This window comes from Poecilia formosa, unplaced genomic scaffold (assembly GCF_000485575.1).
Source record: "Poecilia formosa unplaced genomic scaffold, Poecilia_formosa-5.1.2 Scaffold83, whole genome shotgun sequence".
In the NCBI taxonomy this organism is placed as follows: Eukaryota; Metazoa; Chordata; class Actinopteri; order Cyprinodontiformes; family Poeciliidae; genus Poecilia; species Poecilia formosa.
The window spans coordinates 125,997-149,526 of NW_006800022.1; the positions used below are offsets into that span (position 1 = coordinate 125,997).

General features: G+C 39.8%; 1 protein-coding gene across 5 annotated transcripts in view; it reads left to right on the forward strand.

The window, feature by feature from the left end:
- zranb3 (zinc finger, RAN-binding domain containing 3) overlaps window positions 1–23,530 on the forward strand; it is a 99,726-nt gene that overhangs the window by 47,489 nt on the left and 28,707 nt on the right. For all 5 annotated transcript variants that reach the window (XM_016673831.1, XM_007557051.2, XM_016673829.1 and 2 more), the window contains exons 14-17: window positions 3,737–3,949; window positions 10,525–10,679; window positions 16,566–16,670; window positions 18,968–19,110. In XM_016673831.1, the coding sequence (XP_016529317.1) occupies window positions 3,737–3,949; window positions 10,525–10,679; window positions 16,566–16,670; window positions 18,968–19,110 (616 nt within the window). The remainder of the gene's footprint in view (window positions 1–3,736; window positions 3,950–10,524; window positions 10,680–16,565; window positions 16,671–18,967; window positions 19,111–23,530) is intronic.

The following is a 23,530-nucleotide window of genomic DNA, read 5'->3' on the forward strand; positions in this document are numbered from 1 at the left end:
AAGCCTATGATGTGACATGAGAAATGTTATTCCTTCAAGAGCAACATGTTTTTTTTTGTTGTTTTTTTTACGGTGTGACTACGCAAAGAGCAGGGAGAGTGTGAATCACAGAATACTGTCGTATGATGCGAAAATGTCGTTAAGTTTAAATTTAAGGCATCCTGGTTGCACATCAAAAACCCAAAACAACACTTTAAGCAATCCAGGACTCAATTTCCCTCAGTTAGGGTCAAAGTTCATGATTCAGCAAGGGAGAGAGAGCTAAGATGTTAAAAATAGAGGAAATATATAATAGTTCTTCACATCACTGCAGCTAATAGTTTCCACTTTACTTCACTCCTTTCCAAAAATGCATCATCCTTATGGTTTGTTTTACTCATTATTTTAGTTTAATTAATAACTTTAACTGTAAATGACCAGCTGGTCCTTTTTAAAACGTGCTCCATTGTTCAGAATGCCAAGACTAAAACGTGTCTTGCTTCAGTGGCATATGCCGAATTTTCCAACTAAATCCCGCCGCTCTTATTTTAGGAAAGGGATTACAGGGAAAATAGTTTGGAAGCATAACTTCAATATGTTTTAATACAGTTCTTTGTTTTAAACCACTTCTAAGTCTTTACACGATGCTTCCAAGAAGCTAAACTTTCTCCTTTTCAGATCTGTTCTGCAGTTTGTGTGTAAAACAAAGAGGAAAAGTTTGAGTGGACAAAAAAAGTGTTTGACTTAAAAACCAAAAATGTGGTGCACAAGATTTCAACCCTTAAGCTGAGGTAAAATTAACAAAAGTAATTCAGTAGAGAGGTCAAGGCGACTTTTGGACCTAAAAATAACATTTCATCTACTTGTCCTGGAGAAAAAAGCTGCTAAAGACCAAAGTAAATGTTCAAAATACCTGAAAAAAGTACTGGTAATGGCTGATTTGAAAGCCTACAGGAGCTTTTAGCTGCATTAAAGCAAAAATATAGAGAAATAAAGTATAATTCAAGACTTACTATATAACCCTGCCTGGATGTTTAATGACATTTAATAAGAAAAGACTTATGAGCTAACTTATGGGCAAATGTCAAGTTGCCGTAGCTGCCAATATCACTTCATATTCAGACTTTTTGAGGCACTAAAATAAGTTTTTGCTTTTTTCCCCTTAAATTCATTTTTGAATCTTGTACATAATTAGGTAGAAATATGTTCTGTGTGTTTATTCTTTTAAATTAGCTGCATAAAATGGATACAACCCATTATTTTATTTATCTCAAACATCTTTTTTTCTACGTAATCTCATATTTTCTTCTAAAATTGATCTCCTGTGCTGCAGGAAAGAGGGACCTGCCTTATAACAGGTGTTGAACAATAGGATCATAATAATCGTGTTCAGATTGAATCCCCTGTAGGGCTGCTTGGTCAGGAATCTGTTTTTTAATCAAACTGTCACAGATTGTTACTTCACCTCCTTCGTGTGACAGAGTCGGGTTGAACCATTTCCTGAACTTATTTCCAGGACCAGCTACTTTCTCTTTTATGATGATTTGAAGCACTTCCTGTTTGCGTCACATGTGGGTTGCTTTGATTTGGTTTGAGTGGAGTGGATTCGAGTCAATTCTGCAACCTTATCAGCCCACTTTGAGCGTAACGGGGCGTCCTGCTGGGCGGGAAAACACAGGGCGAAGTCCGGCCCCCGCAGGACTTTGCCGCTAACGTCTTCCTCGTCGGGGGACAACTTAACACAAATTGAGCCGTCTCTCCGCGGCCTCTGTCGGCTTGTTAGTGGAGGGGGCCGGCGGCCCGGAGACTCGCGGTGACATTTTGAGGAAGCCGTCGAGAACTGGCCTTTTGAAGAAACAAGCCGCAGAGAGGCAAGATCACTAATTAGCCCTCCGCGTCCTCCGGTCTCACAACTTACTGTCTTGTTAGATTTCGCACCTCGAGTTTGACAAATATTGTGAAAGGATGTGATTTAAATATAACCAGGAGAGACGGGGAACAGAAATTGTGCAGCCTAGTTTCTCTCTCTTTTTTTTTTTTAAGAAGTTCTGCTCAGACTGTGACATTTGCAGTTGGCCATAAATATTTGTGCTCTTTTCTTAAAGCAGCTGCTCAGTTTTTTTAAACTTTAGCATGAAGTGTGTTGGAGCATAATTTAAGTTGAATTGGTTTTAAATATCTCTATGTCTTAATATGTTAAGACAAACAGGTCAATTGATTCCCAGTTATTTCAATTTTAGAATAAAATACAGAACTAGGTGTACTTTCTATGTGACAAGAACAAAGATAAACATGAAGGTAGTGGCAGCATTAGGTCTGTTACTGACTGCTCTGGTGAGTGATGCAGCTAAACACTGTAACTCCAAATCAGGGGAGAAAATGGAGACTACATCAATCAATTAATCAATCAAATCAAATCAATCAAATCAATCAAATTTTATTTGTATAGCACATTTCAGCAGCAAGGCATTTCAAAGTGCTTTACATCATATAAACACAAAAAACACAAAGTCATAGAACATGGAATCAACAATCGAAACATTACTTTTAAATTCTTAATCAATTAGTCTAGATTTAAAGGAACTCAGTGTTTCAGCTGTTTTGCAGTTTTCTGGAAGTTTTTTTCCAGATTTCTGGTGCATAGAAGCTGAATCTCCTTGTTTGGTTCTGATTTTGAGGATGCAGAGCAGAACCAGAAGACCTGAGAGGTCTGGAAGGTTGCTATGACAACAGCAGCAGATCTTTAAGCCGTTCAGTGATTTACAAACTAGCAACAGTGTTTTAAAGTCTCTTCCCTCAGTGGAAGAACTTTAGAACTGGTGTGATGTACTCTAACTTCCTGGTTTTAGTCAGAATGCCAGCAGCAACGTTCTGGATCTGATTGGGTTTTTAGGCAGACCTGTTGCAGTAATCGATGCGACAAAAGATAAACGCATGGATGAGTTTCTCTAATGCTGAGACATCAGTCCTCTAATCCTGGAAATGTTCTTCAGGTGATAGAAGCCCGACTTTGTAACTGTCTTCATGTGGTTCTAAAGGTTCAGGTCAGAGTTCATCTCTACACCCAGACTTCAGGCCTGATCTCTGGTTTTTAGTTGTAATAACTTCCTGTCAGTGTCTCCGTCCAGGAAGGAGACCCAGCTAAACACTGAGCGACCGAATCAGGGTTACTTTTCTATTTCAAAGAAAATCAAAGTCAAATTTAATGGCAGCAGTAGATCTGTTAATGTATGAGATGCAGCTAAGCACAGCAGTGCTGAGCCAGGGTGCACTTTCCAAAACAAAGAGCTATAAAGAGAGAACACAAAGCTAATAGCTGCAATAGCTGCACATAATGTATAAATGCTGAGTGGCAGGAGGAAACGTTGAGGAAGAGTTATCAGTGTGTGTGTGTCTGTACGGTGCAGTAAGCTGCTACTTACAGTCTGATCTACCGCTGGCGTTGAGCCACTATCAGCTGTCTGCCCTCAGCCGCAGCCACGTACAGATGCAGCAATCGCCCACAATTATCCTTGTTTCAGTTTGATTGCACATGACACTGTTGAGCAATTAGTAAAACAATGGGACGAGAGCATAATCCGCTCGCTCAGCAAATGGTATTGGCGGTTTGAAGCAAGAGTCGGTGAAAGGAGGGTGGCAGGTGTTCGTTCTTTCCGGTTTTATGGGGCTAATCAGCCAACTCTACTCGTGTGTCTTTTGTAAAAGCAATTAAACTCGGAGTAATTTCCATCTTTGCTTTCTTTCCCTGCCGGCCCAGAGTCACCAGGGCCTCCTCAAGCCTCCGCTGGCCAAGAGTGCGTCGTCCTTTCCAGCACCGGAAGCGAACCAGAGCCTATGAAAGTCAAACAGACGCTGGAAGAAGCAGAAGAAGAAGAGGATAAGCGATGGCCCAAAGGCAAACAGTCAGCGAGGGAGGGAGGCGACAACATGGCTGGCAGCGGCGGCCGCCTCTCCCCTGACCACACACGGGGTAAATCCCACCTGCAATCTCTTGCCTTCTCATATCTAGGGAAATTGGCTGGTGCCACACTGTCACCTGCACATATACTGCTGTTTAATATCATCACGCCAACCAATAAGGAACTATATCTCATCCCATATGGGGCTTGGCATTATTATTCTTATTTCCTTGTCGCGTCGAGTTGAAGATGGAACCCATTTCTGAGGCTGCCGCCAAATTACAGCACACACCAGGTTTCACGTCCGGTCCCTGTCCGGCAGGTCGAGGAGCTGGTGATTAGCTGCCTATTTTTTTTAATAAAGTGGAGTGAGGGCTAATTACATAAAAGCCACTCAAGCTCCTGTGTTGCACCTGCTCATCCCTGAAACACAACCTGGCTTCCCAGTCCACTCAGGTTTCTACATGTGCCCGTCTGCGCGTCTCAGAGGGACGTAAAGGAAACAAATTCCCAATTACACAGCGTGTAATATTGCAAATTAAGACCTCTGAGTTTGACTGCTTATGTCTCAGTGGGATACACAAAGCAATAAATTGCACTAATTACAAAGACCCTAATTACAGCGTCTGCAATATGAAGACCTTTAAAAAAAAACTGCCAGACAAGCAGAGTCTAAGAAAAGCCTGCGACCTGGGTGTTGACTTTGAAAGCATGCAGACTGTTTTGGGATGTCTTAGTTGGAACAGCTTTCACATTGTGTCTCCAACTGCGATGTGTTTTACTGGGATTTATTACAGCTAAAAACTGGACAACCTTGAAGGAAAATCTGTCTGAGGATACCGACTGGGGCAGGGTTTATTATAAAGTGAGACTTTAATTTCAGAGTTTGAAATTAATTTAAATATCATGAAACGTTAAAAAATGTGTTTAATTTGAAAGACGCTGTAAGTCTGAAAAGCTGCCTACTGTGCGCTGTGCCGCTCTCAGGAGTGAGGAAAAGCTGGAGAGGCAGAGAAAAGGTGAAAGGAAGTTACCTAAGAAAGGATAAGGTGAATGATTTTTTGTTTGAGCCTCTGAAAATCATCTCCATGTGACTCAAGGTGGTTGAAGCTAATGCTAAGTAGCTGCTCATGTACCCTTGCTAGCTTTTTTGCATCTATCTTTACTTAAATGAAGTCTTTACTTCTTCTTAATAGTTACTTTTAAGTTAGTTTTGTCTTCTTTTGTTGACTTGACAAAACAAGACCTGCTCACTTCCATTGACAACCTGTACGACGTTACATTCGTTCTGCGCAAAAAAGCTTAATATACAGTTTTCTTTTGCACGTTTCTGATGAGATGCAGGTCTTGAATTTCATTAAGCTGTTAAATATGAGTTGGTGAAACTTGCAGAAATCTTGCGCATTTGAACTGCTGTTCCTAGATGCTACTTGGACAAACGTCTGTAGATGAGTAAAGCTGAGAGAGAAAAGGACTCACAGCTGTTTGCTGGTTGAGTCACTTTTGAGATTTTTATCTGTTAAAAGAAATGACAAATCACGTAAACCATAAACATTGATGTTTATGGTTGTAGAAGGTTAAAAAAGTTAGGGCCTGTGAGTATTTTCACAAGGAACTGTGACTGAACTCCTTTTCTTTCTTCTTCTTTTGCTAAAGACTTGGCATAAAAGCGACTGAAGCACAAGTGATTTTGGTTTTAACATGCAAGCTATCAACCCCGATTACCCTCTAACATTATGAGATCAGTGTGCAACACCTTGACAGATTTCCGTTCTTGAATCGCGCGCAGTTTGGCATCTATTAGCGCTCAGACTGTCGAGTGGTTAATTTCCCGTCTCTGTGGCTACCTGTGCCCCCCCGACGCTCAACGATTGAATCCCACCGCTGCTTTCCCCCCGCAGAGGCTTCAGCACTACACTCAGGCAGAAAAAAAAAGGGAAAAAAAACCTAAAGGTGAGTGAAAGCCGCTTTCTTTTGAAAAAAAAAAAAAAAATAGAAAAAGAAAGAAAATCGCCTCTATTCAGACTTGACTCTAGGGGAGAGATAAAAGCTTCACTGTCGATCAGAAATGGCAGCACTAAAGAGGCGCTGCAGGAGATCCGAACCCCGCACCCCCACGTGCCCTTTAGACGCGCACTTTTTTTCCCCCCGTCCCCTCAGTGACGACTAATATCTGTCTGCGAAAAGTTTCAGCCTGGAGTCGTTAAGTAGCATCTTCGGAGAAAGAAGCGAGGACTGGCGCAACAGATGGTATCCTCAGAGCTCTGATCTCAGCGTCGCTGAGTGAGTCAGGGATTACAAGAGGACACAGACAGCTCATCGCATTCCCTTCTGAATTCCTCTGAAAACACCCAGAACGCACGACGGTGTTTAATATGAAGAAGAAGAAGAAGAGGCATCTACATGTTCGTCCTGTCGTCGGTTTATTAGTTACATGACTTTGGCGGTCTGTCTCCACCAGCGGGGGTCTAATACAAAACACAGTGGTTGTCCAATAAAAGTGACCTATGGGGTCAGGAGCGGTGCCTAATGATTTTTCTCTACCTGCCTGTGGTTTTCAGAAGCGAGGAGCTGTCGGCCGCCCCCGCCTCTTGATTGCTCTGAGATTACTTTCCGCACAGCACAGACAGGCAATCACTCCTCCTCCACCTCCACCTCTCCGGCTATCTCTCTCTCTCTCTCTCTCTCTCTCTCTGTCTGTCGCTCTATCTGCATGCTGTGGGAACATTTAAAACACGGATACCCGTTTGTTCGTCAGCTCAAACGTCGCTCATTCTCGAGGAGCGCGGTTAGATTTTTTTTTCCTTTTCTTCCCCCCCTTTTTGTTCCACTGCTGCAAGAAGATGAGATGACTCAGTCCAATTAGGCGTTGTTTTCTTTCTCTCGCAGTAAAATAACAGATAAATCCCTCGGGGTGTTTTGAAGGCACCGTTCATACTGTGTAAGTGACAGTCTAATAAGACGGCTTTGTAAGATGAATTGCCCCCTTCGAATAAATGGCCCACTTAATGCAGCTGGTGCATTCCGCCACTGCAAAAAAGGAGGGGGGTAAAACAAAAAAAAAAACTGCTTACAGCAAATATACTGGGGGGCACATTGCAGAGCTGCTGGGTTTCATTACAGATGTAGCAGGCCAGAAGGATGGATGAGAGACTGCTGGTGTCCTAAAAACGTTTTGGTTCCAGGTTTGTTGCTCTGCAAAAAAAGAAAAAAGGAAAAAAAAAAATGCCTTCGTCTTGTTATCTTGGTATTTTCAGCCCCACTGCAGCTGAATTCAGGCTGAGATAAGAACAGTTTGTGCCAGATGGAGGGAAAGTGCAGTAAGGACGACTGCAAACATAAAATTGAAGCACTTTTTTCTTTCTTTCTTGCTTAAGGCAGGGAAAAGTATGGAGAGGACTTGTGAGTGTAGATGCACAAAAAAGCTCATCAAATATATGTACTCTGAAAACCAACATATACGACTCAAACGTTTGAGTTTGTTCTGTAGAAATGTTTTGCTTAATTTACTGAAACTTGCTAATGTCTCTTCAAACAGACCTTCAAATGTCAGTGATTGATCTGATGAAATTCTACATTTTCAGATAAAATTATGTATAAAGTTATTCAGTAAATGTTCTAACTCACTAGAGCTTGTCATCTACGCCTGAGGTGATTATCACCTCGGTTGAAGTTTTGCCTCATCTATAAGCCATTTTGGGACAAACTCCATCTCTTAGAAAGACTTTAGTTGCTTCAGTCCTGTGGCATCAAACTATGAACCCTCCACTTCCATGCTTGATGACTGGGATTCTCAACTTTTCAAAGGTTTTCTTATAAAGAAAAGCTGCTACTGAAACAATGTGTTACATTATTACATACAGCTGTTTGCAGATGCACTCTGTCCTGGAGTGTGGCTGCCACCAAATATTTAGACATAGACAGACTTTGTTGACATTTGAGCGAAATTTCATTGCAAGGCTCCAATGATAATAAAATGAATAAGTAAATAAGAAAATAGTCTTATATTTTGTATGAATTAGTAGTGTGTGCTTTTCAGTTTTCAGTTTCTTGGTTTTCTCTCTTTCTGCAGGTTTAGAAATATGTTTCTTGGGTGTTTTTGTATTCTTGCTATCCTTTTTTCTCTCCTCTGCTCTTTTCTCCCTCTATCCCTTGAAACATCTCTCCCTTTTTTCTTTGTTACCCTTTTTTAAAGTCTTTGTCTCCATTATATTTGAAATAAACCCAAAACGGTTTCCAATAGTTTTATATATCGCTCTGCAGCATAGTGAGCCCAAATCATGAACTCTCCACTGCCATCCCTGATAGTTGCAGGGTTTATTTTAGAGGTCAAAGCTTCTCCATATTCCACTGTAGATATCTAGAAAGCTTTGAAGAGCGTTTACTGCCAGCCTAAAATATATGTTGTTAGTTTTATGAGTTCATTTGGACGTTTATTTAACTAGAGGGACTTATCACTTGCATTAAGAAGCTGACTAAGAATATATGTTTGCAGGGTCTGGGAATATTTCCTGTATCTTTATTATGGCAGCAAACATGCAGCAATAAAAGTATTTAATTAACTTTAAATCCTTTGTGGGCAACAAAACGCATAGGAGCCTTTGTTTCATTTAGCGCCTTCATCTCCTAAGTTTCTCCTCACATTTCCTGTCTGGTACCAGAGTTGTGTCTAATAACCATAAGTGATCCGCTCTATGTAGATGCCAGCTTCTTTTTCCAGTGGATGTCGCTTGTCACACACATCAAGCTGTGTCAGTATTTTATCCCCATTAACACACACACATTCTCAGGGAACACACACACCGACACAGCCGAGCACTAGCCACGCAGAGTGATTTAAGGCAAGTATTATCAGAGTGTTATAGGTCATTGTCTAAATGAAGCGTGGTCGAACAGTGGCAGTCTCATTTCCACCGCCTGACCTTTTCTTGCTAGATGCTGGCAGCATGAGCGAGCTACACAGCTGACATTAATGACCTGCTCACTCTCTTCTCTTTCTCTGTTTCTCTCCAGCCAGGCCTGTCATTTTATCACTCTCTTCTTCGCTCTCTCGCCGTGTTTCCAGACGTTTGCTCTGTGAAATCCTTGGGTGAAGTTGTGAAAAATAAATTTGAGCTTCCCCGTCGGAAGATGCTGGCGTTACGCTGGTTGTTTTTGCTTTAGTGAGTTCGATGAAAGAAGTCAGGTCTGGATTTATGATGTGATTAGGTGTTAGGCAGCAGGCTATCAATAAAATAAAAAAAAAATATGACTCATCGTAGCTAATGATACATTTAATAAAATCTTTTTATCTGTCGAATATTGTGGTTGTTTTTCGATTTAGATTTCCCACATCAGGCTTTTATTTTGTCTCTACTCATCATATTTTTTGGGTTTTTAATTTCTCTGCTTTTTGTTCTTCACATTCTCATTGAAGAGCTCTTCGTCTTTAAACTCGGTCTGGTTAAATTGCCAAACATTTTCACTAAAATCTGCATTTCTTCAGGGTTTTTGGTTTTACAAATGATGTACAGTTCACAAAGTGTTCTTTAAAGAATCTCTATTTGCTTTTATAAACTCTAATTTGGCCAGTAAAAATGTGCTGCCTTTAAAAGCATAATGATAATCTACCAGTCTTGTAATCTTTAAACTACTTTGAAAGATGAATTCTTGTCCTATAAAACATAAAAGAGTTCTAATTGACTGGAGCAGGAGTCATCACATGGTCTGATCAACCAATCGGAAGAGGGTTTAGGGTAAACTGTGGAAAAAAAATATTCAGAGCTGTCATTTTAATTTAAAAATACTTATTTTCCTTATAGTTTAATCTTCACATTTTCAATTTATATATCAAACTATCCTTGTAGGCAAAATTTTGATTTATCATCTTTGTATTAACACTTGAACTGTTTGGCCAAATTAATTAATCTCAGGTGAGAAACCAACCCATGTTAGAAAAAATCTTAAGAAAATTCACTGTAAACTAAAATATAACATGGTTATTTTGGGAAATATAACTGAATTGGTTCTTGAGAGTTGATTGGTACCAAATCTCCTTTCACATTTTATTCTGAAGTATCACTGAAATGCATTAAATCATTTTAGCCTAATTTAGTTTTAATTAAAAAGTGAATATTGAAGCGCTGTAAAACCTTTAACCAGACATTTAGTTGTTTAATCAGTTACATATGAAAGATGTTATTTTATCTGCAACAAACAAAACTATTTCATTCAGTTTTTCATTGATGATTCTGCTTAAAATATAATTTATTAGATGATCTTTGACTACTTTTGGAGAAGGACTTCAGCCATCAACATGTTGTTCATGGCTCCATCCATTGCTAATATCAAGAATTTGATTTTGGTTCAGGCAGGAGTATCAGGGGGAATAACCTCAACATTTTGTTCCAGATTCTCTCATAAACGTTTGCGAGCAATAAGCATAAATACATAGTCATTCCTCCAAACTTCCTGAATCCAGACGTTATATTTTCCCAATATTGTCTTGTGTGTAATAAATGCTAAAAGCTGCTGCGGTTTAATGCCTCTGCTGTTCAGAGCGTTGCCAAAGGAGCAAACAGAGTACCAATAAAGCCAGAAAAGCCAATAATGAACCAATAATATATGCTCAGTGAGATATTAGTCAGCTCCTCTTGTCTCCCTGCAGATTGCAGAGCGGTGTCGTGCTCATCTTCTGCTGCCGATGCTAATGGTGGCGATGAAGGCAATGATGAAGGTGACGCCGCCGCCGACCAGCTCGTCTACCCGGGCCTGAAGTTCTGCGCCAGCCGGTACACCGACCGGATTTACCTCTACTCCAAGGTGCAGCTGCTTATCCTCATCTCTAGTGTGAAAAACGGTGGAGGGAGAATCATGCTTATTCTTTTCAAGTTTAAACAAATCAGTCGGGAGATTATTAAATTCTTTTTTTCTTCATCGTTTGAGGAACGTTTCATTAAAATCATCACAGCTTTACGAGCTGCTAATAGCAACAAAGCACCTGCAGTTTTTTCCCCTCCTTCCAATTAGCCAGCAGGTCAGAGGTGAGAGCACAGCTTCAGGCAATGCTGAGGAAGTCCAAGTTTGAAAGAGAAATCCTATCCGTTTTTTTATATATATATAGTTTGACATGATTTCCTGAGGTCTCGGTGAAGCGATTTTGTTCATAACAAATAAAAAAAATCAACAGCAAATATGTTCTGGCTTCTTACTTCAGAGGAGCGGCGAAAACAAGATTTAGAGCTGAAGTTGGGAGAAGAAAAGGTCTCGCCTGCTGGTTTTAATTTTGACACATTCTGATTTTCTTTTTCGCTATTTATTACAGTACAGTTGGAATAACATTTTGTTCTTTAAGGATGGTAGTGTTGAATCCGAAAGAAAACATCGAATGTTCCTCCTTATCTTCAGGAGGTTTTTATTAAAGATAACTAGGCCTGCAACTAACGATTATTTTAGTGATTAATCAATTAATCGGCTAAAAGAAATTGACGCATTATACAGATTTCTCATTTTTGTACATTTTAAAGAACTTAGATTGGTACAAATTACTTTTGTCGCATTTAATAAATATGATAAGAAACCAAATAAGGTGAATTTGGCTGTATTGTTCTGCAGCTTTCCTCTGACAAAATCCTTTATTTTAAGAATTGAGGGAAAAACTATTTTTATTTTATAAACAAAGTGTGAATTATTTTGCAAATCACAAAGTGATATTTTTCATAATATACCTCATTTGGGTTTGATTTATTTCTCTTTGTTAATCATAATTCAAAGAGGTTTTGCATTTACTACCATGATAAAAGCTTTAATGCGCTTACAATGAGACAAAAACATACAATTAGGTGTTGGTACAATGTAACAAAGTGTAATGGCCTTCATGCTTAACACACTCACACCAACAGGAGGCTGTGTAAGCCATTTTACATGTTTTTCTTTATATGGAGATTTATTCAGCCTGTGTGGTAAAAGATAAAGCAAATGCATTTCTAAATCCATTCATATTCTTCAGCTAAATACAAGTCGAGGAAGTAGGAGAGGATTATTGGTGAGATTTAGTGAGGAGTAAAGAAGAACTTTGCTGCTGCTTCTTAAAAATATTGTTTCTGACAGTACTCACAGAATGCCTTCATCGGGGATTTTATTCACCATTTTTTAAAAAGTAAAAGAAGCAGCCCAGCAGTTTTGAATGTGGGATTTTGTCTGCTTAACACGTATTACCTGAGCTGTAAACAGCCAATGGTATCTTGAACTAAATTATTTTGGCATTAAGGACCCAAGGGTATAATCACTATTTATAAGCATTAACTTACTGCAAGTCAAGCACATCTAAAACACTCTGGCGTAAGGTCAGAGTTCAACTGTAATGTTAACACCAGGCAGCAATGGCACCTAATAGAAGGTTTCAAGGCAAAAACCACAGCTGACTTCACTCACATTGGACAAGACTTTTGGGAAAGTCTTCACTGGATTGATGAGATTAAAGTGTAACTTCTTGGAAAACAATCAAACATGAGAGCAGCAGGGAACACTATTGGTTCAATCTTGGAATTAAACAGAGAAAAGTTTAGATTGACATGTAAGGCAAATACTTCTTCATGGTATTGTAGGTTTGCTGATTTGCATCTCAGGAAACCACAATATTTCTGGAACAACAAGACCAAAATAAATTGTGACAATGATTCTTGATTTTGAGGAGCATCTGTGTCCACCAGAAAACAGGATAAGATTGGTCATCAACAGGACTTTGAATCCATTTTTAAAAAGACGCGCATAAAGAAGTGACTTCAAACTCCAAGGATCCTTAGTAGAGTCAGAAAATTCATTTGTAGCAAGTTGACAGCCTAAAGTGGTTATGTAGAAGAAAGTCAGATCATATGATTGCTGTTGTAGGTGGTTTTAAAGCTATCAAATGACACCCAGTCAAATATAAATCATTAAAAGCTATTTACAGGGTTTCCTCCAGTGTTATAAGCTTGGCGGGCCACCAGGCTTTACTTGTGCCCCCACCAGGCTAAGCATTGCTTATTTACTTAAGTCTTTTTAAAATGTTTGCATTTTTTAAAACTTCATAGTTTGTGTTCAGGTGTTAATCTTCCAATCTTTCAATAACACATGATAGTCAGGTGTTATCTTCAAATTTCCTGTCAACTTTAAACATTTTTTAACTGAAAAACACGACGGGCCGCTGGATGAATGACCGCCCTAGCACCCAAACACCGGGCTTAGTAAGTTTTCTGGGGGAAACCTAGATTTAGTTCATTTTAACCCCTGAAAAAGACTAGATTATAGTTAAATTAAGTCCATATTGAAGAAACTTTAGACTCTTACATTTTCCAGTGATAACTTGTCTATGCCCTCTGACGATCTCCTTTTAAAACTGCTGAGTAAGAAGTCCTTAGCAAAGCTTTTGCTGCTTACCTTGAAGAAGCAGCTAAGTGCAGCGATCATCTGCAGACGTTTTGGCTTTCATTTGGTCATCAAGTCAAATGTTCTCATAATTGAACCTTCTGCTGCCTCCCTCCACCCATCAGATTAATACAAGCCGCAGTTTTACCCAAGCGTGACTCTAATTGCAGTCCTGTGCATTCTTGGCACCCTATCCGAGTGACACTTGCCAACAGACCTCGGCATTGATCGCGTTGTGATACTTAACGGCCTTTTGTTTCATTCATGAGGGCTCGAGCTCCTTCCCCGCTCAAGCAGATAAGAGACGGGAGGGTTTTAAATAGAGCGGACCAAAGCGCCGAACTGAGGAACATTTCTCCGGCGGCAATAGACAAGTGTCATGTATTCGGGACGGAGGCGATAAGCCATTGAGATAAATGTCCCCCGTTGTCGTTTAAATGATAAACTAGTGGAATTTTGGCTGCAAAGCTGTCACATTGGGATAATCCCGGGCCAGGCGTCTAATTCACTCCGGGGCATTGTTGAGTACAAAATCAGATGAAGATTTGTCAGACGGGCTTGGAGGAAAAATATCGGGTGGATTAAGTGTTTTATGTCCATTTTCCACTGGTGAAACGGTAACTGTTGCCATTTGTTTTACGTCTTTAGGATGAAAAACGACCCATTCTCTGTGAATTATTTTAAACTTTGATGTGTTTTAGTGTTTTTTTTTTTTTTTAGACAAAGTAGAGTGTAACTGTGAAGTAGAAAATGAAAAATTAGACATTTTTGTATCTGTGAGCAGCAATTTTCAAGCCTTTCCAAAGATACTCATTTGGTTTTAGGTCTGGACTTTGACTAGGCTGTTTTAACACATTCAGATAGAAAAGATTCAGTCAATTATCTTCAGGTTTATTTAATGTTTTTGGTCATTTTTTTTAAACTTTCCCATACACAAGTCAAAATTAAAGAAAAAAAAAATACATACTAGTACATAAGTTCCAATTCAGCTAGTAAAATGCCAACGAAAGAAAAAACTTTTTGTGTAAAAAAATCCCAGGCTCGCTTGTTTTTCCTCAGTCCACAGATTTTTAATAGTTTTGCTAAATGTTGGATTCTGTATCTAACTTGTCTGTTTTTTAGTTGTTTTAAATCATTTTGGTGCTCAAAGACCCTTCCGATTTTATTTTAAATGTCTTGACATGATGCCAAGTACTTTTCAGTTCCCATTTATTAGTAACATGAAACCCAAATGCTTTTTCTTGTTGCACCTGGAGCGCTCGTTTCCAAAACGCTCAGATTTAATCTCATTTGACCAAAGCATGTGGTTCTAGTTAAAATCCTGGAGGAATTTGTTCACGTTTTTGATTGTTGGACAGAAAAGTCTTTTTCCGAGCATCGCTCTGAAACAATCCGTTGTTTTGGAGACTTTGTGACTTTCCGTAGTTTTCTAACTGTGAACTGGTTTGTTACACAGTTAACCTTGACTTAAAGTATGTAGATAATAAAGTTGGGGATACTCTAATGAAAGACAGTGATGAAGAGCGGGTAAATGTCTAAAACTGTTTGCTCCTTCTTTGCTTGTTAGTGAAGATAGAGACGCTCTTTTTCCTCCAACATCTCGCTCTAATCCTGCTCCATGCTGTTACAGCACAACCAGCTGCACTGTTCCCCTGACTCTCCATGATATTTATTTTCCCATAATCCAAATAAACACACGGGGCTCTGAGCAGACCGCCGCAGCTCAGGAAAGACTTCCTAATGTTGATATACATCTCCAAATCCCTGTGTCGGCGGTTGGCAGGTATTAACCTTTAGACTTTATCCTTTTTCGTTTCTTCTCCGGCCCTCATCTGCGGCCCTGAAGTGGCTCCACAATGTGGCATTTCAGTGGTCAGCCTTCCCCCGCCCATTGTAAAATGAGCCCAGTGTGTGGCACAGTGGCTATTGGTTGATTGGAGTTAATTCTGAGGGTAAGTGGCTTCCCAGGCTTCAAATTGACTGTAGTTAGAGCTAATGAAACCGTAATAACTGGGAAAATGTTTTTTACTTGGGTTATTTTTTTTTCCCCCAATGATTATACTGTTACCACCAGACCGCTGCAGTGTGATTACCTATAATTACAGGAAGGTACAGTCTTACTGGTATATGCATGTTTTTCTGCCCATTCTTGATTATTGATGCTAATGCATGCAAAGTGTCACAGAAGAAGCACCATCTTCAAACGTGCGTCATAAAAAAAAGAGAGAAAACAACTGAGATCACTAACGAGCTGCTTGGTTACCACAGGAATCACCATGGAAACCAATAAAGAATAAAGTGTGGCCAGATTAGAGAACTTGAATGTAATTGGATTCAAGTTTTGTGAGTTAGTAATTAGAAATCTGATTGCTTAGCTAAAGATACCCAAAGTTTTAGTGCAAACTGAGACAGGGTACATAATGAAACTAATTGCATGTGAACTCTGCAACTCAGGATATTGGGTTTCTAATTACGGAGTGACAATTTGGGTTTTTCAGTTGGAGTACTGAATAACTGTCTTTTTCTTGTACCTACTTTTAGTCATATCTATTGATTTATTTGAGTACATTTTTACAGTTGACTTATTTGCATATTTTAGTATTGATAGATGTGTTCAAATTGTTCAAGTCATTGTTCATTTGAAATGCCCACTTGTGTGCACAAGGGTTATGTTTTGAGATTTAAAGTCATACAGGGTTTCTCCCAGTGTATTATAAGCCTGGCGGGCCACCAGACTTTACTTGTGCTTCCACCAGGCTAAGCATTGCTTATTTACTTAAGTCTTTTTAAAATGTTTGCATTTTTTAAGACTTTATTGTTGGTGTTCAGGTATTAATTGTCCAGTTTTTCAATAACACGATTATCAAGTGATATTTTCAAATTTCCTGTCAACTTTAAACTTTTTTTAACTGAAAAACACGACGGGCCGCTGGATGAATCACTGCCCTACCGCCCAACCACCGGGCTTAGCAAGTTTTCTGGGGGAAACCTTGGTCGTGCTTTGTTGTTGATTTGTAGACGGGGGTTTCTACCAATGTTGGATTAGGAGTTGTTTCAAGATGGGAAGTAGCACTCTTAATTATTTCAATCAGTGTTTTCATAAGGTCTTTTGTTTTCGTTCTTGAGAGCGGATAAGCAAACCAAAACCTGTGAATGATTGTGAGGCACCTGAGACGGGACACAGCAGTGCATCCCTGGATATTATATGGTTTTACGATGTTTAGGACTAATATTAGTACCCACTCTCTGGTGGCCAACCATTCTTCACGCTCCCGCCAATGTCTCTGTCTCCTTGTCATTTAGGACGGAGCGCCGTTGAACTTGAGCTTCATCCCTCTGGACATCAAGCTAACCAACTGGGACGACCTGCCCGAGGCCTTCAGCCAGCGCCGGGAAAATCGAATACAGGTCTGCCCTTCCCGCCAGGCACAGAGATTGAGTGTGTGTGTGTGTGTGTTGTCTCTTTTCTTTGAAGATCATGGCCGTGTGTGTGGGCTGCAGTGCTCACACCAGAGAGATGGACCTCCTTAATTTGTCATTGCAGTGGAAAATAATTTAAAAGCAAGTTAAACTAGAGCTAATCTTTAGAGTAAAACTTGTCGTTGTTCTTCAATTGAACTTTGACGAAATCAGATTCTGCGACGACTCCAGATTGGAGTTGAAAGTTGGTTTTATCACAGGCTGCTTTAGAAATTCCCAAAATTTCAGAGATAATTTAGTTCATATGGCATCCTTCGGAGATCTCTTCTTAATTCCACTGACTAAATAAAGAAGAGACGCAAGGCAGAGAGGGGGCTTATTAAACCTGCCCGATATATGCATGTGACCGCCGAGTGAAACTAATAATACCTCCGATCAGAGAGTTGAAAGCCTGACAGATGGATGGACTGTGGGCTCTCTCTCTCTCTCCAGGGCCTGAAGGGCGTCCGATTCTTAAACGGACAGGATTACCTGAAGTCTGATTTAGGCAGGTCCCAGATCTGGAAAGGTTGGAAAAGGAAAACAGAATCTGTCCGTCAGTCCATCAGTTCATCAGTTCATCCATTCTGCCATTTATCCATCAGACCTTCATCTATCCTTCCATCAAACATCTGTTTGTGTTTTATTATCCGTCCGTGTTTTCCTTCCACCCATCCATCCTTCCATCCATCCGTCCGTCCGTCCGTCCGTCCGTCCATCCGTCTGTGTTTTCCTTCCATCCATCCGTCCGTCCGTCCGTCCATCCTTCCATCCATCCATCCATCCGTCCGTCCGTCCGTCCATCCTTCCATCCATCCATTCATCCGTCCGTCCGTCCGTCCATCCATCCATTCATCCATCCATCCGTCCGTGTTTTCCATCCATCCATCCATCCATCCATCCATCCATTCATCCATCCGTCCATCAGTCCATCAGTTCATCATTTTTCATCCATCCATCTGTTTTTCTTCCCTCCCCAGTCTGTGTTCTTTGCTTACCTCCATATTTAAATCCCGATCACATGAGAAACATTTTCAGTTAATAAGACCTAAAACAGCCTCTAACACCTCTGGAGATTTGATTTTGGGGGAAAGAAAAACTCCAAATTCTGACAAAAAATGTGCAGGAGCCCTGAGCAGGACGGTGATGCTGGTGTTTAGGAACAGAGGGGTGGAGGAGGCGTCTTCCTTATAGCCAGGGAGAACAGCAAAAAGAGAAAGTACGGTTTTATGAGAGTCGTTAAAGGAGACGGATCATCGCCTCAAACGACCCCGCGCGTATTAAATCCTGGAATCTGCCGCAGCGCTATCAGAGCTGCTGACAGACGTCCCACCTGTCGCGTTGTTTATGTTGCTTTGTAAAACCCAGGCGTGAGTTGCATCCATCCTCTGACCCATCATTTATGCCCCGTTACCCTCCGATTGTCCCTCCCAATCAATACCAGGCAAACAGTTTAATGTGGGCGGTGATGCGCCTTGGACAGGGAAGCAGTGAGTTCTGCTGCAGCCACTGTAATTAAAGAAAAAAATACAAGCATGAAATAAATTCCTATTAAAAACTCCATTTGAATGTCTAATATTTCAGTTATACTCTCTAGGCAGGACTTGAGCAGAACTGGGGAAATTTGGCTGAAAAAACAGAACAGTTCTTTCCTGCTGAATCTATTAATCATTTAAAACTGCTCATAAGTATCAGTAAGGAGATGAATTTTTCTGAATTGAAATGTAGTGATTCAAAGTGGAGTTATCTTGTTAAAAGATGCAGATGATGTGTCTTTAGTGCCATTTTATTTTCAAACCGGCCTGCTTTTAAATTAGTCGATTTTTTTATGAACATTTTTACCCAAATAGCTCAAAAATGTCATATTTTGACAGTGTGCATCATTCATGAAGATAAACACTTCTCAAGTGTAATATATGTTGGTGAATTGCCCATTAACGTTTGGTGACCAGAGTCCTATTTGCTTCATTTTCACTGGATTTTCTTTGAATGCTCTGCTTGGCTAAAAGTATACACATCTCTCCTTTGCTTTGATGAGTTTTGTTCGGCTGTCTGGAAAACGGTCTCAGTTTGAATTGTTTGTTTTGAGCTCGAGGAGCAGCTTCAAAAATGAGAAAATGTTTTGCTTTTAGAAAAAGCTCCCGACGTCCGAGGCATCAATTTGCGATGAAGATGAAGGCTCCTGCAGCTTCAAATTGAAACTGAGCGTAAAGTGAGTTGTCGCGACTCTCTCCCCTCCCCTGCAGGTGCTGAGATTCGTTCAGGAGTGGAGCAGCCTGGCAGCCATGAAGCAGAAGTTGCTGCGGCGCAGTGGCTTTCTCTTCCACAGCCCGACCCTGGGCCTGCAGCAGCTGGCCGCCAACCAGCGTCCCCACTCCAGCACCAACAGGTCAGATCCTAACACAAATACTTAGCTTTGCTACATTTTATACATTTAAAACCACTAAATTCAATGTACTTTGGTGAAAAAATTCTCTTAAACTCTTAAAATGCTACACCAAAGTAAAATCTAATTTAACTGTTGCATTCAGAAGTCAGTTTATTAGTGAATATGAATTTATTTAGTATAAATCCAGCTTTTCTGTGAAGTCCTCAAAATTCTGCATGCCATCCCTAGAGTAAAGCACGGCAGTGGCAGAATCATGCAGTAGGGAAAACAGTTCAGAGTTGTTGTGTAGCTAGTCAGAACTACACAAAGCCCAGTCCAGGAGGAAAATTTATTGGAGGTTTCAAAACATTTGAGACTGCAGCAACATACAGTCAGAGCTACAAAAGGATATAATAAGCCTGGCAGCCCACCAGACTTATTTTACACTGGATGTCCCCGTCCACAAAGAGTATTATCTTCTAGATTGGAACTACCTTTTGCAAACCCACAAATTTTCCTACAATATATTTAAAGAAACATCAACTTTTAGAATGTTTTTCCTCACTTTTTCACTATTTATGCATATAAATTTTAGCATATTCATATAAATGCTAAACATTTATGCTAAGCAGTTGTTTAGCATAACTGCTGCCTCCTACCTGCTTATTTTAATTGGCTATGAGTTCTTAGGGTTTGTTTTACAGCAGTGTCATGCCACAGAAAGGCTGCTTGACGGTCCTTCAGTGTTTTTTTTTTGTCAGAAACTTGTTCATTTCAAGCTTGCTACCTATGCTGCCTATGCTATCTTGAGCTAGCAAAGCAGCCTTATATACATAGCATTTCAAAAACTCATTTTAACTTTTATTTTATAATACTTATTGAAAAACAGATTACATTTCATGATTAAAAATGTTTGAAAATATTTTAGATAAATTTTTAAAATTATTTTTCGGTGGTTTTTTCCCTCATCTTCCTTCCAGCTCTCTGCCACACAAAGCAGAAGGTGTTTAGTCTTTAGGGCCACTTTAGTGTTTAGTGTTGAAAGTCGCTAAACAATGGCCACCACACTCTGCAGAAGTTATGTAGTATGTGTTGCTCTATCACGTAAAATCCAAGTAATATTGAAGTAAAGTGACAAAATGTGGTACTCATGTAAGCCGTTGCCTCTTTTCACAAACGAGCTACATCTCCTAGCAACCAGATCAATCTAAATGAATCTTTAGCACTTCCTGTAAGATCCATTTCTCTCAAAAATGGTCAAAAATGTTCATTGGTGTCCTCCTTCCATCATTTTAAATGGTGTCCGTTCGCTAACTAAGGGCCGGCTGCTCGAGCTCCGATAAATCCATGAACCGTATCAAGGGAACGAGAACCCCGTCTGCCCCACGAACAAATCAGTTAGGAATGATTTAACAAGCCACATTCTTGTTGGTAGACATTTTAACTCTGTGTAAATGGCGAGATGAATCAGTTCCCAACATAGTGTCAGAAAACCAAGAAGCGCGGTGTTAGATTTCACAGAGAAACGAGCCGATTTGTAAATACTAACTGCCCCAGGCGCTGCGGAAAGCCTGAATAGTATCTGTGTGTGTCCATGTGTGTGTGGGTGTATCAAAGAGTGTTAGCTGAGGCATAATGGAGGACGGGATGAGTGTTGCGTGCGTGTAGATGTGCGTTTTTTTTTTGTTTTTTTTGACAAACAAGCATTGTTGCTGGCACACTAATTACAGCTGGCTTGGGTAAAGGCAGGGAGAGTTTGCCAATTACACAGTGGACTCCTGTTTGTGTGTGTGTGTGCGTATGTGAGGGAGAGGGTTTCTCGACTGGGGAGCACGTTTGGGTGCATGAACCTAATCAAGGTGCGAGTAGGAGGCAATTGGCTCAGCTTGATTTGATACCTGTTTGATTTATTCACTAATCAGAACCAATCAAGCTCCAGCTCGGGCTCAGCGGGACAGTCGCTACTCACCTTCCCAGCTCCGAGACGCTCAGTTTTCAAATACTTCACGCGTTATGCACTTTGCCCGGGTTCCCAACACTCTGGATGTTTTCATCAGGAGCCACTTGTGGTGATTTATAAAGATGTTGAGAGGTGAGAGGGTTTTAATCCAGTTTGCATCCTGCCTTCTTTAAGGCGCTGCAGCTTTCAGAGTTACCACAACACGTCTTCATGGAAAGTTTACACACACTCATAATGGGAGGAATACCACATACTTATGGGGAGTTGTATATTTGTATAATTAGGTCATTTGCAGGACTGTAGATCTTGATTAGACGCTCAAGAGTTCGTTCAACCATTTGGACACCAACCCTCAAAGACTAGAGTTTGATGTATCTGGTCTAGATGTTGATTTGACATCTTTAAAAAAGTCTTGAAAGGTTTTAAACTCCTGTGTCAAAAATTAAGGCCTTAAATTGTTTTAAATGTCTTCTAAAATGTAAATTGACCTTAAATACGTTAATTTCAGGTGGCAGGATTATTTAATGTATTTTTTTTTCCGCTGGACTTTTCTGTCAGGCAAATGTTTGAGTTTCACACAAACATCTGTGACTCGAGGTGATTGAGGCTATGGACAGTTAGCTGCTAATATACCCTAGCTAGCTTGCTAGCTAGCTATCTTTTTGCTACTGTAATAGGCACAAAGCCGGGTTCAGATATTTTCCTGTGCTTGATTGTAATGCAATAAGTTCCCCCAGCCATTCCTGTATTTATAGCTTCTTCGGCAAGGTTTCTACCAGAAAACTTGCTAAGCGTGGTGGTTGGATGATGTCATTCATCCAGCGGCCCCTCGTGTTTTTTAGTTGACAGGACATTTGAAAATATCACTTGATAATTATGTCAAGTTATTGGAAGATTGGAAGATTAATACCTGAACACCAAATATAAAGTCTTAAAAATGCAAACATTTTTAAAAAACTTAAATACATAAGCAATGATAAGCCTGGTGGCCCGCCAGGCTTATAAAACACTGGGGGAAACCCTGCTTCAGTCTTAAATTTCATTCAAGATGGCATTAAAAGGGTCTTAAAATTCTTAAATTTGACTTGCTGAAACAGGCAGATACCATGTTTGAAGGTGAAACGGAAGAATTTCAATGTAACTTTACTTGCTAGCTTACTAGTCCCAAAGCATGATGTTGCCTCCACCCTGCTTTACAGTTGCTAGTGTGGTTTAGTTTGTAAGCCTCACCTTGACTCCCATAATACTTATTATTGTGGCCAAACAGCTGTAGTTTTGTCAAGTCAGGGTTGATGAACATGTCGGAGCATATTTTTTTGGTCTGGATCCTCTTAGTACATGTTGGTGTAAAAGTAGCGTCGCTATAGTGAGGTATACTGGTATTCAAACAACTTCCAGCTCAGCCTCAGTCATTCCTGGATTTTTTAACATCCTAACCTGTTTATTTTGTTCCTAGAATCTGTCTAGACAGATAGAGTCAAATGTTGGAAACTGAATAGAGCTGGGTGAACCAGCAGAACAACCATCTCAAACAAACGTCAAAAGTATTTTTGTTAATAATAACGCAACATGGCCCCGACCTCAACCTTATTGAATCTTTATACTCAAAAGCCATGTCTGCACCAGAAATTAAATCTTTTTGAATGAACTATATTTCTGCCAACAAGACAAGGGGAAGATATGCAGCTGGTGTTATTCCAGAAGTACATTGATGGCTGCAGAGTGTGGTCTATGAGACACATACAAATACAAAAAAAATCTAAATAAATTCAAATCTGTTCACTCTTGTTTAATTGCATCAGCAAAAGTTGCTGTTTAAGCTAATCTTCTCACCAGGACAGTACATCTTGAAAAACCAAACAATTGTTCACTTTGTGATAGTAGCTGCTGAATGTCCTGAAGACATTTAAGAATAATCCTAACAAGATTATTCAGGCTTACAGCGGTTCCTTTGAGACCAAGTTATCTAATTTTTTGGTGTCTGGAATGATTCATACTTGCCTGATCCCACACTTCTGATTCCATAACTTATTACTTTCTTCTTCCCTAATAAAAAGCCCACACCTCTTTGACTCCACACCCCCAGCTGGAAACACTAGCCTCCCAATGTACATTAAAATCTCAAGCTGAAACTCAAATTTCAAACTGTTTTCCAAAGCAACTAAACACATTTTCACATGATGGATTGTTCTTTATATAACAAGGAAACTTGCTCTTTTTTTTCAACACAGTATTTCAACAATCATATCAGCTGGATTTCACACTTTTCAATGTACAGTGTGTTTGTAAAGCTCGTTGTTGGGTTTATTGTCTTTGCATTGTTGACAGTTTAAGGTGATTCTCTTCTCTCCTTGAGACACTTAAATCGTTAGTGATATATTTTACACTTAGCAAAAGATTGGAAATAATTTAAAAAATGCCAAAATTATTCTTTTAAATTTTCAACTCATTTTATATTAAAAGCTTATATATATATATATA